Source organism: Dromaius novaehollandiae, chromosome 2 (genome assembly GCF_036370855.1).
Source record: "Dromaius novaehollandiae isolate bDroNov1 chromosome 2, bDroNov1.hap1, whole genome shotgun sequence".
NCBI lineage: Eukaryota > Metazoa > Chordata > Aves > Casuariiformes > Dromaiidae > Dromaius > Dromaius novaehollandiae.
Window position 1 is genome coordinate 58,547,446 of NC_088099.1, and position 17,419 is coordinate 58,564,864.

The following is a 17,419-nucleotide window of genomic DNA, read 5'->3' on the forward strand; positions in this document are numbered from 1 at the left end:
TACCTAATGCAAGAACTTTGCCACTTATTCCTGCCACCTTCATACGAATGGTCAAAGTGCTGTGCAGATGCCTATATGAAAATACGTGATCAAAGAAAAACAAGCTGGAAGACAGAGGTGTGTCTCCTTTTTACTCGCTTCCAACATGCTGAAGTTGTCCCTGTTTACCACATATCCTCAGGGCTTAACTCTCTATCAGTAGACTGAGGCGCTGCCTCAGCATGAAATGTCTAATAAAATTCACTTTGTTCTTCTTTGTTGCTGGTGACCATGCCTGATTTAGGAAATCTGTGGGTTTTATTAATCCATGAATTCAGAGAGCTGCCCAAACTTATCACTACAGCAGGCTTGCACTATACTGCATATTTATATTCCTTCATCTGATGGATGTGAACCAAACCTCTCTATCATTTTTCCGCACAGCCTTTTTGAAGAGGATATTATGTCCTACATACCACTGCAGGCTGCTTTCCATCCTGGTTACAGTTTCTCTCCTCGCTGTTCACCCTGCTCATCACCTCAAAATTCTCCAGGTAAGGGAAGGGGAAGATAATACAAAATCTTGCATTTGTGTTATTTCTCCACCTAATAATTACAAGGGAACAAATTGAGAGCCAATGTAAATTGTCACTCTGCTGATTTCAGTGCCCACTTTGAATCTGAACCAAACTGTTTTGTGCTGGATCCGTTGCCATTGCTGTTCTGTTTGTTGAAATGTTAAAATGGCTGGAAGACAGAGATTAGGAATTGTCCATATAGAAGAAAGTATTGTCCTGCTTTTCAAATGGTCTGAAAGGGTTAGGATAAGAAGAGAATGGTGATCTCCAAGCGTAACTCACTGATATGGGAATACATTCATGGATACTGGTATTAGGTGACAGGAGCAAAGAGCAACTTCCAAATCACAGGTGTATCACAATACTTCCCATAAAGTTAACTCCTATAAAATGCTCCTATGAAGTTAACTCTCCTCCACACCGTGTTCTAAAGACTTTGCTTCTTCCCGAGACTCATCTGTTTTCAGACCTGAGGGAATCATCTTAATCATCTAGTCTGACCTCCTGTGTCGAGCCCATTAACTTAGGTTTGACAGGAAACATATTTTCCAGAAAGATGTGCTGTCTGAGAAGGTTATTTCCAGCTGTGATATGTCTCTGTAGTTATTGTTTATGCTATAGAAATTTGAGGAGAAAATGCCTCCCTTTTGCCAAGATATACAACCCCTACCGCAGCCTCACTGCATGACTGTGTCCAGTGGCCATTGTGAGAGAATGGATAGAAATGTGATCTTAAGAAATCCTTTTTTGGCTGAGCTTTTTAAAAGTCTATTTAAATTATCTGGTTTCAAACAAAATTTATGGGCCAAATCTCAGAGGTGGCTTAGAAAAAAAATTTTTTTTTGATATGCAGAATTTAAATGCTGAACCCTTGTCTATAGGACAATGATATTTTGTGAGAATGTCCTGTTGTCACTACAGAGTTTGAACACCATTGTAAATACACTCCCCTCCTCTACATCAGGATAGGCCAGAAATAAGTCTCCTGCAAAACAAAAATAGCAGCATTTGACCATTTGACCAGTCAGAAGGGTGTTAAAAGAACTGCAGGAGCTTTTACCAATTGTGAAAAGATGAGAAGGGCAAATAGTAATTTCAGACAACATACTGTCTGCTTCCTTATTTCTGCTGCTGGTTACATAGCCCATGAGAAGCATTTTCTTATGTCATGGGGAAAAGTATCTAATAGAAGAAAAGAAGTGTCACAAGGGATTTTCTTTGCACAACATGTAAATATGCCTTTCTGTTTTACCAGCAGAGACAATTAGTAATGTCCTTCCCTCCTGGCAACCAAGACTGTGCTCCCACTAAATGTGATTTTTTTTTTTTTTTTTTTTTGCCTTCCTATGGAGGATTTTCTGCTAGATTTCTCATAAAAGGGCTTGTTTTTATTGTCTTCTCTAATGAGACAGGGAAATGGGATTTCATGGATCCATTCTTTGACCCTTTATGGCATGACACTTGTTTATACAAAAGGACTAATCAGCTACTTTGAGAATGCAGTCTTCAAAACAAAACACGTCCCAAATTGCTGAAAATCTGCTGTATGTGTGAATCATAATAGGAAAATGTAGCATTTCTTCCTGACAGAAGTCCTTCTTGAAGCCACAAAGGGTTTTTGTGTTGATGGCTGGAAGTGTTTAATATACAGTCAGATTAACTCTGGGAAACCTGATTCCCAGCTTGACCACGGCACTAGCCTCAAGATAGAGGCATTACTTTGAGCTCCAGAGGTTTAATCCTGCCAAGTAATGAGATCTCCTATACAATGCAGAGGAGAGAGATCTCTTAAAAGTGCAAAAGGGAGAGAAAACCTAAAACCAGTGACCATCACCAGGAATTATGCACATCAGTCTTTCTCATGTCTTTCTGATCCCTGAAATTCCATTCAGATCAATCATAGTTGAAGGCTCAGGCAACAGAAGGGCACACATAAAGCCAGCTTAACCATTCCATTAGTGAGCAGATGTAGCCCCTGGAAGTCACTGGAAGCACTGAATTATAGGAACAACTCAATTAATGTCAGGTAGAACATAAAATAATTTGTTCACAAAAATCTTTCATATGCCTGTAAAAAGCTCCTGTTGCATTTCATAGCCAGTAGTGTGTGGAAACAACAGCTGCATGATTTGGAGTGATTTAAAGCCTCTTACATTTTAGGAAGCTGTTCTTTTTCCCACCAGGACTACAGCGAGCAAGTGCAAGAGCACCCTCTCCATACAGGAGGGACTTTGAAGCCAAGCTACGTAATTTCTATCGAAAACTTGAAGCCAAAGGTTATGGGCAAGGTCCAGGTAAAATTAAGTGAGTATTATAATGAGTCTTTCAAATAGTCTAGTGTGGCATAACTTGGTCTTTCATCATGAATCACTGCTAGGGAGCGGGAAACACACCAGAGAGTGCAGTTTATAAATCAGTCATCAAGACAAGATAAGACCTTAGTGTATCCTGCACAAGAGTGACCTTCAAGAGGCTTTCTATTTATTTGAGATGTTGGAGTTCTTGCCTATAATTTCCCAATAGGAAAATCATCCATTCAGAAAAATGTCCATGGTAATGAACTAGACATTACTACCAGCATTACTACATCATTGTAATGATGGAGTAACTGCAAATCCTTTGAATCTACATATCAGTGTAACTCAGGACCAGAGTTTGACTGTACAGATTTTAGCTTGTCCATGTGGGTTTGACTTTCAGTAGCTCTTTGTGTTGGTAGCCCTCCTGGATTTGAACAATCAACATTTCTGCCTCTGTTCATATATTCTGGGGATCTGTCTCTGACGCACTCTGTCCCTGGGTTTTGAGTTTGCTTCCCAGACAGCCTGGTAGTTGGCTTGTGACTCTGTACCTGCTTGTGCTAGTTATCCTACTTGGCTGAAGGACTATATGTTTCTAAGGTATTTCCTGGGCATCTGGTTAAATTTATGCATCAGATTGGCTTCCTACCAAATCACATCTGTTATGGGGAAAAAAACAAAAAAGCCTGAAACCAGGCAATTTATTCCAGGCAAACGTCATCAACAAAATATTCCTACAGAGCTGGGGAGTCCTAGTCTTTGGTTATCCCTTTTCAAAGTCCTGTTAAGTGGATCCAAGGCAGACACAAAATACATTCCAAAAGGTCTGTCTTAAAATGTTCATGACATATGAACAAGCAGGATTTCTTGCACAGATGGTGTTTAAATGCACTATTCATTAAGTTGTTTTAGAGGCTGGCAGAGGAGCAAGAGGTGTGTTGTATAAACAGGGGCTGATACTCCCTTTGCTTACCCTACTACAGAAGCAGTAATTCCATGGACATTCACTGGATTAAATCCAGGGAAAGTTTGGGGCCCGTCCCAGAACAGTGTCACTTCATACACGCAGGAGACTCAGCAGAGACTCAGAGACCCCTCTACAGAACTATTTCTATATGTAGAGGGTGTTACAGAGAGCCTTTTAGCAGTACAGCTACACTTTGAACCTAATCACAGCATTATGAAGAAATTCACTTGTGAGGCGTATAGAGAAGCACAATGAAGCAACTCACTGAAAACCCATTATAGTCAACTAGCTTTTGCACCAGTGGACACAAATTTATCAACTTCTCTGAGAATGAATCTGTCCCTTATCCAGCTCTTGTTTACCTTCAGCCTCACCTACTCACACAAGACTCAATCATTAGATCTCTGTTTCTGCCTCCCTTTGCAGGTTAATTATACGACGTGATCACTTGCTTGAAGGCACCTTCAACCAGGTAATGGCCTATTCACGCAAGGAGCTCCAGCGGAACAAACTCTACGTCACGTTTGTTGGAGAGGAAGGGTAGGGAACTGCTAACTATTTTCAGTTGTGAAGTAACTAAGTTGTGAAGTAGTTACATTGCAAAACATGGCAAGAATGCCCAAACTGAGCCTCTCTTGTTATGTGTTGTTTATTTTAGTTTTTGTTTTACATCTAAGTGATCCATCTCAATTAGCTCAAACATCTGTTAAAAATCCCAATAGCAAAAATGCTTCATGTTTCCATAGTACCTTCCATCGAGATACCTCAAAGTGACCCTTTAAGTGGTTAAATCTAATGTCATCCTGCTGCCCTAGATGTTTTTATTGTATGGAAAGTGAAACAAACTACAGACCCGTGGTTACACACTGAATCACTCTCAGGACTAAAATTAGAGACCAGGCTTTTATCCATTTTATTACTATACCTCTTCAAAATGGATCTTTTTTGGTTCAAAAATTTTTGTGTTGCATACCATCTGATGATCATTTGTTATCCATATGTGGACTTCTTGTTTCTGGTGAAGTGAGAAGCGTGAATGCTGTTAAAAAATGAGTCCTTGCAGTTTAATTCACCCAACTGGAAGCTGAAAGCAATAGAATTCTCTCCGGGAAGCCTTTTCTCAGGAGACTTTCTGCTGATCTTACAAACCCAAGAGCCATTCATGTATGTTTAAGTAAGCCACTGACCTTTTGTTTCTATATCTAAACAGAACCTTTCAAAGTCACCCTTGCTCACCTCAAGAGCTACATTATAATTGAGGCTTAATCCGTATGCTTTTATAATGGAAAGACCATTATGCTTATTTCCAGTGTTTCATGTAGCAAAGCCCTGAAATTCTATTTCAATAGCTTTGTATTTAAAGCTTCTTTAAAGAAAAAAAGCAAAACAAGGATAAGATTTCAGGATGCTGGAATAGTTTCAGTTCCAAAGGTACTAGAACGGTAAAACTCTGGGGCAGCCGTCAGAGGGTCCAGCAGCCGCTGATACTGTCAGCTGTAAAGTAGCATGTCAAGTGAAGAGCCTCTGCATAGCTGAATTTGTCTGGAGACATGTTAGGTGCAGTGGAAAATAAAAGTCACCAATCTCAATGTGAGTTGCTCCCAGTGACATCAGTAAAAGGGGATTTCTTAACTCTACTTTTTATACTCCATGAATTCAGTATCATCTAATAGAGGCCTTCTTTTACAACTGGTTTTGTCACTGGCTCGCAAGTAAGGCATAAACATGCAGCGTAGCTCCGTTTGTGTTTTGGAGTAGAATTCTAGTATGCTAACACTGGCCAGAGTCATGTGGTTTTCCCCACATCTCTAATAACTTTTACTATGTGTGGTACAGTGTCCTCAGGAGAAGTTACAAACCAGTTTGATTTGCAGTTTTATTCATTCTTCACTGATTCATTTACATCTGAAGATACATTCCCCCAAGGTTTCTGCTGTTTAATGCACTGGAGGGACTCCAAGATAGCAATTTCCTATTGAAAAGAAGAGGTGATGCTCTATGGCTGCGTGATGCTGTATGGCCACAGCTTCCACCATGCTTCAAAGCCAAAATGATGTTGAAAATAAACTATGAAGGGTCTTTCCTTGGAGGTTTTTGAAGATAGACAGGTGTTGTTTGCACTTCTTTATGCCAGCCATTGTGAGTCTTATCCTAGCATCTTAATGTCTATTGAGCCAGATTTGTTACGTTTTACACTAGTAGTTCAAGTGGGTTTATTACCATCCTCTTTTGTCATTGTGGCATGCTTCTACAGTTAAAGCTGCTAAAAGTACCGAATCTCCAAAAGTAAAACAGGAAGAAGATGTGCCAGCCTGCCCTTTATCTTCTTTCTAGTTGCACAAATCAGTCATTCAGCCCATTGTGATTATGCCTCCATAACTTTAAGCACATTATAGAATATTCTGATCCAGCTGCAGAGTTTTCCATTTACTCTGTGTCTGTTAAGCAGAAGTAGTGCCTGCCTCAGAAACTGTTTGGCACACGTGATATATGGCTATAAATCATTCATTCTTATTGCTACATGGAGATTTATATTAGATTGAAAAACCTACCTACCATTATTACAGGATGATCTGTTTTTAATAAATCCATCACAGTTAGGATTAATGTATTCATGAAGCTTTTTTGTTCTTTTTTTAAGTTGAGATAATTGGAAACAGCTTGATTTAAAAGTTGGAGTTTAAAAAAAAGGAAAAGAAGGTGACCCTCTACAGAGTAAAATCATGCAAACGAACTGCAAAGCACAACTTAAGGTGTGCCACGCGTATTTGAAACAATCAGAAAACTAGAAGAGCATGGCTAGAACAATTGAGGAATTACCAGTCCATCTTAAAAGACATAGTTCTGTTGGGACTTGGTCTTGCTAGGCAGTAAAAAGTCTTTTTCTTATGTTCAGATGGACCATCCTGTGTTTCAGTTTATGCCTGTTGCCTCTCATCCTCTCACTGGGCACCGCAGAAAAGAGTCTCCATCTCTCTCTTGTACTGGGGAACCCAGAACTGGATACAGTACTCCAGATGCAGCCTCACCAGCGCTGAGTAGAGGGGAAGGGTCACCTCCCTTGACCTGCTGGCAATGCCCTACTGAAAGCAGCCCACGATACCACTGACCTTTGCCACAAGGGCACATTGGGGCTCATGGTCAACTTGTTGTTCACCAGGACTCCCAGGTCCTTTCCTGCAGAGCTGCTTTCCAGCAGGTTAGCCCCAGCCTGTACTGGTGCATGGGATTATTTCTCCCTAGATGCAGAATGCTGCACTTCATGAGGTTCCTCTCTGCCCATCTCTCCAGCCTGTCAAGGTCCTTCTGAACGGCAGCACAGCCCTCTGGTGTATCAGCCACTTCTCCCCATTTTGTATCATCAGCAAACTTGTTGAGGGTGTGCTCTGTCCCATCAACCAGGTCCAAATTTTTTGAGAGGAGATATAACATGTTTGAAATGCCTGACCACACAGGGGTAGGTGTTAGATAGCAGCCAATGTAGGCAAAAATCAGGAAATCCACTTAAATAGGAGTTGTACTCATTTTATATCCTGTTCCTTTTTAGGTTGGACTACAGTGGCCCATCCCGAGAATTCTTCTTCCTACTGTCTCAGGAGCTCTTCAATCCCTATTATGGGCTGTTTGAGTATTCAGCCAATGACACTTACACTGTACAGATCAGCCCCATGTCTGCCTTTGTTGAAAATCACCTGGAATGGTAAGGACATTTTATGCAGAATTGAACAATTCTTTCACAGTCATACAGAAATAGAGGTGCAAAGCACAAAGGCTCTCAATTTTGACTAGACTACACATAAATATTATTGCTGTTTTGGGGAAGAAATGAGAAGCAGATTGGGAGAAGGAAAGGAGGGAGTAAGTGTAAATACAACAGCAGGCCCTGAAAAAGGTGTAATCAGGTACAATTATTAAAATGTCCTGTTCTCAGTAGTTGAGATGTTATGTTTGCATGCCTCTGTGTGCACGTGAAAAGGATGGGGAGAAGAGCTTTACTTAATCCAGGCCTCTTCTCCTTAGTCCCTTTCTAAGAATAACATGTGTGATCTTTCTTTCCAAGCATTGTGCTTGGAAGCTGGCCAGTGCCCTCCAAGAACCACACTGCCTTTCTATACCTACTACAGGCCTTAAAAAAGAAGTGGTGAAAGCACTCCCTTTTTTTCCTCCTGACAGTGTCTCTGCTTCTGTATGGCAAGGCCGGTAGAGATATCAGGCTCTTCAGTTTACTGTATTTGTGTGGAAACACAAATTGCTGATCTTTTTTTTTATCAAAAATTCTGAGAGCTCGTTGTGATCTCTCTATTTTTCTCTCTGCCGCCAGATCTCTCTGTCTCTGGGAGTTGTTTTCCCTGTGATAGTTTAAAATGTGGTTCAGTGAACCATGGGCTACCAACCCTGGGCTTCATTTGATCCCTTGTGAGATTTCATTGTGTCAAAGAAACACTGACACACGGGTTTCCTGTGATGTTTTTCCTTGTCTGACCAATCTCACTGGCACCCCTCAGAGATCCTTTTTCGGAAGGCAGTTAAGGCCCCTTCTGAATTGCAAATAGCACATGTCCATCTGTTCCTGTAAACCATTCCCCTTTTGCTTTGGCTTACAGTGGGCAGAAGATCAAGAACAACTAAATGGTTATGCGCACCATCACCTCTCATAAGGTTGCAGTGGAAGAAAGAGGTGTTGCTAGGACCTAGCAGTGGTCTCTGAACTGTTTTTTTATTATCACTCCCAGCAGTGGAGCACCATGCTGACCATGATCCTTGCACTAGACTGTTTCTATGCTGACATTAGCAGGAAGAAAGTGGCTTGGATCTTACAGCTCTTCTGTCTCCCACTGTAGTCCATTGGTTAAGCATTAGGCAATGGCTGTCTCAGTTTCAGTTTTCAATAGGAAATTCAGCTAGTCCTTTATTTGACTTCAAAGGCAATATTGATAGACTCCTGATTTTGGAGGCTGTGTTTGTGAAGGTGCATTTTGGTTCCAAGCTACAGAACCATTCAGGGAGATGCAAACCCAAGATCATTCAGCCCACACTGTGAGCTAACTGGACACAGGCCTCCTTCTCCAAGAGGTGTTGCCATGTTAACCCAGCAGTGTTTGAAATAGGCCCTGCCTCTTCTCCAGTATAAATACTGTCTTTGTGAACAGAGTTCAGCTGCAGTTTTCTCATCAAAAGTGATAAACTCTGCTGCAAGAAGCATATACTTTGCACTGTCTCCTTGCTTTGTCCTTCTCTTCATTGAGAGATTTCAGCTGAGAAGAGGCAGATTTTGAAGGTATCTCGCGCATATAAAAAGGCAGAAAGACACCTAATAGGATTTTCTATAGTAGTTAGCACCTAACTCAGAAATCAGTAGCACCTAGACTGTTTGGATGGTATTCCTCCAGATATATTTATCTATACTGGCCCTTCTTGTTTTCAAAATGTTATTCAGCATTTGGACATTTGGGGTTTTTTTATTTGTTTTTGGTTTTTTTAAGAACAAAGAGATGAAGTCCCTTGGCTTGTGGACCGAAATAAATGCTGCAAACAAAGAGGTTTGTACATAAGGCAATGTAAATAGGGCAAGATTGCAGAACCCAAGGGAAAGATAAGAAATCCAGTAAGTGCTAAGTAATACTTCTTGAACCTGTTATGGAAATAGCTGTCTGAGAACAGCAGTTTACAATTAGTCTGATAGGTTTCACAATTGGCTTTTAGATATCTAGACATTCCAAATGCTTTTTCATGCTGTATGTGTTGACTGATCACAGTCATACACGTGTAATGCTAAAGCACTTTATTCAGAAGTCTGTGTAGTCAGCTGCAATAGAATCGGACCAAGGTTGTTAAAACTCAACGAATATGATTCTTCTAGTAAGGGTACATAGGCTAACTTCTCTGAGGATGGTGTACTAACTTGCTTGTGATCATTTGTCCATGAGGAATGGGGTTTTCTAAAGTCCTCAGCATTTTTCTAACTTTGCTGTCATCGAGGTTGGTGCTAAAACTTTTGTTGCTAAAATTTACCTGTTGATAGGGTTCCAGCAGAGCCTCCTTGCTCTCTAACATGCAAGAAATGAAAGATTTTTTCCCATTCCCAACTCTGTTATGAGATATCAGTTAACATACATGGATGAATCAGTTTTGAGAGTCTTATGTCACAGAGAATTAATAGTTGTAGTATTTTTCAAAGCTTAAAGTTTGATGTCAATCACTAAAAGCACACAATTGCAATTGTTTCAGATTTATAGACTTCTTGAACTGTATACCTTTCAGTACTGTGAGGTTTCTTATTTATGTGGAACTTGTCCTTGAAATGTTTTTCTGTATAGTAGTTCTGCAAGGTCTAGCAAGACACGGATATAACAAGAAACAGCTCTAGCAAGAAAAGAAATAACAGAAATTCCCACAAAATTATTTTACATTTTCTCTTAAGTGAACAGTGGTGAGTTTGAGATAGAACACATCTAAGAACATGTGAAGATGTGAAGTGTTTTTCATACTGGCAGAATTGAGAAATTCGCTGTTCTATTTCCCCCAGCCCAAAAGTTACAGCTCTGCCCCTGTTAATGGCTTATTTCATGCCTTGCTCTTTGTACAAACAACATTCTGAGCCCAAAATGAGCACATCAAAGCACAGAGTGGTTGTATGTTTGCCAAGTGAAAAAAAGAGACATAATGACTGGAAAATATTTCTCATTTATGGAGAAACTGAGATTTAACACCTTTCCTGCAAGCGTCCATTGAATAAGACTTTTTCCTTGAGTTCACATATGTGCATGCTGAAGACAAAATATAAAATATTGCATGTTTTCAAACTTAAAAAATTATTTTAAAAACTCCTGTATCTCAAAGGACACAGTTACATCTCTCTAGATCTAAAACGTTTGATGATACACATTTTTATCTGCCTGCTACAGGATATATCTCAAATTCATAGCCAGAACAGTTTATTTTAATCCATGCCAGTAATGAATTATTCTGTCTAATCTAGTTAACATGCCTAGCTCTTTGCTTGAATATTTGAAAGCATCTTCTAAAATACTGTGTACCCCCACTGCTTAAGGTAGTCTTACCTTCCCAAAGAAGTGGGCAAAATGTGGTGGCAGACATATTATTTCATTGAAAAGAATATTCTTCTCTTTGTTCTTGGTCAGGTGTTTTGGGCACCTGAAATGGGGTGAGTCACTAAAGGATCCATCTCAGGTTTTATTCAAGGTCTAGCGCGTGTTGAGAGACAGAGCAGTGGGGAATATTAGGCATTTCTTTAACAACTTCCAACAAAGTTAGAGGTAATATTCAGTAAAGCTCCTGGTCATTACCATAATGCTGAGTTCTTATGTACTAATAAAGATTCCCAGTAGCCTGCCACATTAGCTTCTCACTTTCCTCCGTGCAAACAGTTCTTCGAAAGATTTTAGAGTGGCTTTCAGTTGCCTGCAGCACTGAAGCACTGGGGTCCAGGATCCCAGTATTATTGGATATACAAAGATACTTGTGCTCTGATGTTGTTTCTGATGCTTTCTTCCTCTTATGACATTCAGAATGATGAAATCTGTTAGATTACATACAATTGCATACAATACAGAGGGCTCTTAGGGTATAAGGAGATGATAGATGTTGATATTTATCAGCAAACCTCTGGAAAAGGTAGGTAAGAACTATCTCTGTTCTAGGGATGGAAAGACTTTTGGGAAATAAACTTCTAACTCCCTCAGGCACTTCAGATACAAGTTTGCTATGAGCAGTGATGCTTCTTAATTTTGGCTTCTGTAGATGGAAAGGGAAGATAGGGCACCTTTCTCTTGGAGATAATGTAAATAGGGCATCCAGTCCTATTGACAGGGGTTGGGGCAGGGTTTTTATCCCTGACTGAAGACTGAAGATTTGAATATTATGGTCTCCCTTTTCACCAAAAATAAGTAAATGAATGAACAATTGGATGGATAAATCAACCTTGAGAGAAAAAGAATCCTGCATCTAAACAGCATAGTAGATGGAGGAAATGTGTTTCTAAATTCTGGGAAAACAAAAGCTAGTTCGAGACTTTGCGTAGTCTCAAATCCTCACATGGGGCACTGGTTACACTCCCTGTCTTCTTCATAGTGCTTTTTCAATGGGTCTAGAAAATTGTTAGCATCTGTTCACTGCATCTCATTCAGTCAGTATTGTAATAGAATAATTTGTCTAACCATGCTGTGATACACCATGATTCTCTGTGATTTCAGGCCATCATTTTGTCTGCCATCTTCCATCCTATCTATTTTTCTACTTTGCTCCAGCTAAACAACATGGTAAACTGGACATCACTTTCTGTGATGATTTTTTTATCATTCTGACCATACCCGAAGAGTGATATCTCTGTGCTATTTCATTGTTTATGTGGCTTCCAATTTCAGATGTTTAATATTTGGCTGTTTAAGAAGTTCTACTTCTTAGTATAAAACAATGTCTTTTTTTCTTGTGAACTTTCCCTTCCTGCTATGAGTAGTTAATCTGACAATGATAACAAAAGTACCTTTGTCTTTTCAGTTCAAAAAACCCTGTGTTCACAAACTGCTGTCACATGGAAATCCGGTCTCTCTTTTTGTGTCTTCTGAGTGGGCCAGAGTTTTTCTTCATACTAGTCCTGGCCCCAGAAGTAATCTAGTAGGATAATGTAATGCACCCTTTTTCTAGAGACTGCTGTAGTTATGGCATGGTCACCCACACCAGGCTTTTTGAGGCTAGATCGCTTGCCTGTTCTTTTATCTAACTTGCCTCGGCAATCCTTTTCACACCTTCTGCTTTTGAGTTTTTAGTTCATTGCCTGTTTGTAAATGTAGAAACAAAGGCAGAAATGTGAAAAAAAGCCCAGTCTTTGCATAGAAAGCTAGATGACCTAAACAGACAAAATCAGTCACAGACATTCATTTGGAGATCTGAGGGATGCTAACTTGAAACATCTTTTTTTGTGTTTTCATAGTGAGTTAGCATGTTTTTTCTTAACAATTAGGCATTCATGGACCTTGCCGTAACATTTATGCACAGAGCAGTACCACAGTGTCATGCTTACCTTAGAGATATTTACAGCTTGCTAATCATATTCAGAATTCTGTATTCATCTCAAAAAAGTCCTGTTTTCTCTTAAATAGAAGCTAAATACATTTATTTAGCAGAAGCTTATCAGAAAGTTGAAGAGCCATGAGTAAAATGTCTTTGTGCAGAACCCTACTGAAGACCACAAAGAAGATGTCATAGTTGGACCTAGTGGCCCAGGTCTTCAGAAGCTGTGAATTGATTCCTGGCTGTCTCAATGAGTTCCATTAATTTAGCACTTATTTAGAACTGCAGCTTTGGGGCAGAAGTGTCCTCCTCCTAGTCTGATAATTAACCTTTCTTTTTGCTCTCCAATACCCCTCATATTCTAGCCTGTACTGCTGAACAGAGCCAGACAGAAAACTTGCATGTACTTCTACATTGTATTGTGCAGGCAGACGCAAGTCCATTGTGCCCACACTCCATGCAGACATGAACTTGCTTTCTGCGTGCTCCAAGCCAGCCGATGTGATTACTGCAATACTGAGCTGAGCAACTACACGCTGCCTACCATCAGGGCTGATTAGTTCAGGCTTGGCACTGCCTTGATTGCTTTTACATGCTCGGGCAAGTTTGGCCATGGGTAGAGCAAGCTCTCTTTGCTTACACAATACTTTGTGGGTATACCCCCAGCCAAACTCTGACCTTCCCTTCTATTTATTTTGTGTAAACCAGAAATCACATAGCCATTGGTATCCATGTGTTAGCTCAAGCACATCAGAGAATGCAGGGTTTTGGGTTTTTTCCAGTTTTTTGTTTTAATAAACTCAAGAAGAACTAAGAATTTCACAACCTCAGCTATCCTTTCCTCCTTAGAGAGCCTGGTTGGTTTTCCTAGTCCAGCTTCCTTAGGATCTTTGGCAATTGCCCTGTCTATCCATCAGGCAGTTTCCTAATCAGTTTAGAACCTATTTGACAGGAAGGTAAATGTCTCTAAGATATTAAGTTCATAAAAGCTTTGTGAAACCTGTGGTTGAGTAAAGGACGGATATGCAGACGAGTGCCTCAGTGAGGGAGGGCTGGTGAGCTCAACAGTCTTCTGTTCTGCTTGGCCTGTTGACTGGCCAGTTAGCATGAGTGAGCTGACAGCTCAGTCGCAGACACATGCTATGAACTAGTTCTAACATCTTGCTCAGTAGCTAGAGGATGTGAGAGAGAGCTGTGAATGCTCAGAGGAGGCAGAAGGGAGAAACTGGAGATACTCCAAAGGGTGAGACGTGCCAGGAGAGATGTGTAGGAGGAACAGGAGTTATTGCAGTGGAGTGATGTAGGATAATCAGAGACAGATCTATAGGAAAGAAAGCTTCATTAATTCTGCCACACATAGAATAACTTTTTTTAATTAAAGTCTTTTTAAAGAATGTGACAAATTGCCTTGTGATCTAATGGGTTGCATTTGGATGCTGACCAGCTTCTAACATAGATTTAGGCACACTGTGTGGGTCTTTATAGAAGCAGCGGAGAAAAGTAGTCACTGCAGCTAAGCAGGAGGTCTGCAAACAGTCATTGCTCCTGTCCACTGACTGATTGTAGCTCTGGGGAATATGTGGCTTGAATTACTCATTTATCTCTTGAACTTAAATGTTTCAACTGCTGTAGCAGGTAACCTGCATATGGCCCAGTGTCTGTTTTATTAAAAGGAGTCAGAAGCGCTGAGCTTGGTTCTGTCCTTGCTGCTGCCCCAAATGGGCCAGTCGTGTGGGTCTGCTGTTTCTCTGCACTTGGGGAGGAAGGAATTTAGAAAACCATTTGGACAACCGTCTTGAAGGGCCCTGATTGTTGCTAAACACTGAACAACCATCCTCTAAAAAAATGGTATGAGGTAGAGTACCTTGGAGTGGGCTTCCAGCAGCATCTAGTTGCTTTTGAAATTTGGATCATAGCTTCTTTGCCTCAGTTTCCATCTGAAGAGTTCTTGTATGTAATCAACTTGAAATCCATTTGATGTATACTAATGCCCTGAACCACTTTGAAATTCTCAGATGAAAGGCACCATAGAAAACCAAACCATTTAATGTTACATTACACTATACATTTTAATTACTAACAATGTCTTACTTTAACTAAATTATGTTTGCATGAGAAATTTTCAAGCACTATTGTAAATCTTCTGGACAAGATTGATATTAAAATAAATATGCAGCTGAAATCATTTTATAAGACCATTTCACTATGTGAAAAGGCTATGTTATTGAAATGCCTTCTTGCTACCATACTATGATCTCTCTTGATGCCTTCTGTACCTAAGTAAACTTTGATTTTCCTATTAAGTTTGATGTATGACTGTATCATATAGAAGCCTGCCTAAACAGCTGGTTAATTATTTATTAAGGGTCAGGAGGAACTGGAAGATTAAAGGCAAACTGCAGTGAAGGAGAAAAAAAACATTCTCCCTAACTGAGCTTCTACAGCAACTTTTTTTTTTTTTTTTTTTTTACAGAAGTTTCTGCTTTATATTTATCTTAATCTTGGCTTTCTGTCTTTTACTGGAAGATTTTTTCAAGTTCTTTTGAGGATCTCAGTGGTGATATCACAAAGGTTGAAGGAAGAAATGTGTCTCTCACCGTTCCCCTTCCTCTTCCCTTCTCTGGCTCTCATATTGTCTAGCACATCTTCCATAATTAGAGTTTGGTTTGAGGGAAAGGAGGGTGTTCTGTTTTGTTTTTACAGAAGTCATCTTTTTTCTTTCCTTTTTTCTTTTCTTAAGGCCCAGTCAGTCTTTTGCAACATTGTAGATTCAATTTGCCCAGTGATGGGAGACTTTGCACAAAAATCTCTGTAGTGTCGCCACCTGGCATGTGGTAGAGTAGAAAAGGGTAAAATCCACACTGTCTGTGAGCATGTTGGCCTGCAGGGAAGCATCAGGGTGGGCACTTATTTTGTGTTTTGTAGTGGCTAAAGACTCCCACCAAGTGATGAATGTCCTCATATCTCCTGTTCCACGCACACTGGAACGACAAGGCTGAGCTGTCACTGTGAAGTATCACTGGGTCTTTTCTACCCCTCCCTCGTTCTCAGTACATTTTATTCAGGCTTTGGAAAGGTAAAGAAGAGCATGTGCTGAAATTCCCAGGCTAACCTTTTTTATTAGTAAAAGTTCATTCATTAAAAGAAGAACTGCTTGCAGAGCAGAATTGGTTTCGGTAATTCAATCCTCTTTTTCTTTTCTTAAGTAGAAAAGGCATTTCCCTTTGTCAAGTTCTGTTCCTGGCATATTTTGAAAGTTAAAAGTTGTCTATTGAAAATTATTTTTCATTTCAAAATGTTAGCTAAATGTTACATTAAAAATGCAGAAAAAGTGAACATGAAAGATTTGAAGTGATCTGATCTGAATGCCTGTATGGGTAGGAGGGGAATGTCAAGTTTGGCAGTTTGCCCTAACTTGGGACAGGAATATTTTTCAAAATCTCAACAAAAATATGCAGGATGAGAAAAATCATAGTGTGTCCACTCTCTGTGAAAAAAATATGTATTTAAAAACAGGAATATAGTAAGATAAATTCAGTATCTGTGTCCAACAGAAGGAAGCTTTTTACATTGCATCTCATAAATTACATTGTGGAAAAGAAAAACTAGAAACTGGAATTATTTAGTTGTATTGGAAAGATTCATAATAGAAAAATCAAAATGTTTCTTAGGCTGCAGAACAGCAAGGCAAAGGTCCAGGTCTGCTGCATGCAATGTTCCCAGGGGAGGATCAGAGCTGTGAGTTGCAGTGGCATTAATATAAGTTGAAGGTGCTTAATTGTTGGCAAAACTAGACCTAAAACACATTGTCAAACAATTGATAGCATTTCTGAATTTTATCACACAGATTTCTGAGCTTACCCAGCTCAGAAAGCTCATTCAACGAGGCAGGGATTATTCGCTGCATTGCAGCACAGCGTAAACCCAAGTGCACAGCTTCTGGACCTGAGGGCTACCTGTTTGCAATCAGCTCAAGGATATCTGCAACATGCTTCATTGCACAGTGTAAATATTCCTGCATGCTTACCAATGTCTCAAAGATGAGCAGTCTCTCTTGAGCTTAAATTCCCCAGGCAGACTAGAAGATACAGGCCTCCTGTGACTGACAATAACTCAGTTATTGTAGCTTCAGAGTTCTTAGTTAGCCATTGTAGGAAAATGCACGGTCATTTGGCTTGTGTTTTTGTGGCCCTCTTGTCTGGCAGATGACTAAATCTACAGATTTTCCTCTGTAGCTTGACTAGTTTGTTTCAACACATGGCAAAGCTATGAAAAGCAAACAAAATCATGCAGTGTATAAAACTTCAACAATTCATAGGTTTACAAAGTGTCCTCCCCCCCACACCCAGCTTTTCCAAAAGCTTTCACTGAGAAATCAAAATCTCTTGACAAAAATGCTCTTCTGCTGGCTTAAAAAACAAACTATATGCATCAGACTGAGTTGATCCATAAGGAGCTGATCATAAACTAGAGCTGATTCACACAACCACATGTTGTCTTACAGAAGGTAAGAAAGTAAAAAATGTCAAATACACTAAACAACTAAAGTGGAGCTGGGACCAAGA

The 17,419-nt window shown here is 39.9% G+C and overlaps 1 protein-coding gene across 10 annotated transcripts in view; it reads left to right on the plus strand.

The window, feature by feature from the left end:
• Positions 1-17,419, plus strand: part of HECW1 (HECT, C2 and WW domain containing E3 ubiquitin protein ligase 1) — a 272,955-nt gene that overhangs the window by 225,717 nt on the left and 29,819 nt on the right. For all 10 annotated transcript variants that reach the window (XM_064506615.1, XM_064506619.1, XM_064506616.1 and 7 more), the window contains 4 exons: positions 424-533; positions 2,741-2,861; positions 4,251-4,364; positions 7,372-7,524. In XM_064506615.1, the coding sequence (XP_064362685.1) occupies positions 424-533; positions 2,741-2,861; positions 4,251-4,364; positions 7,372-7,524 (498 nt within the window). The remainder of the gene's footprint in view (positions 1-423; positions 534-2,740; positions 2,862-4,250; positions 4,365-7,371; positions 7,525-17,419) is intronic.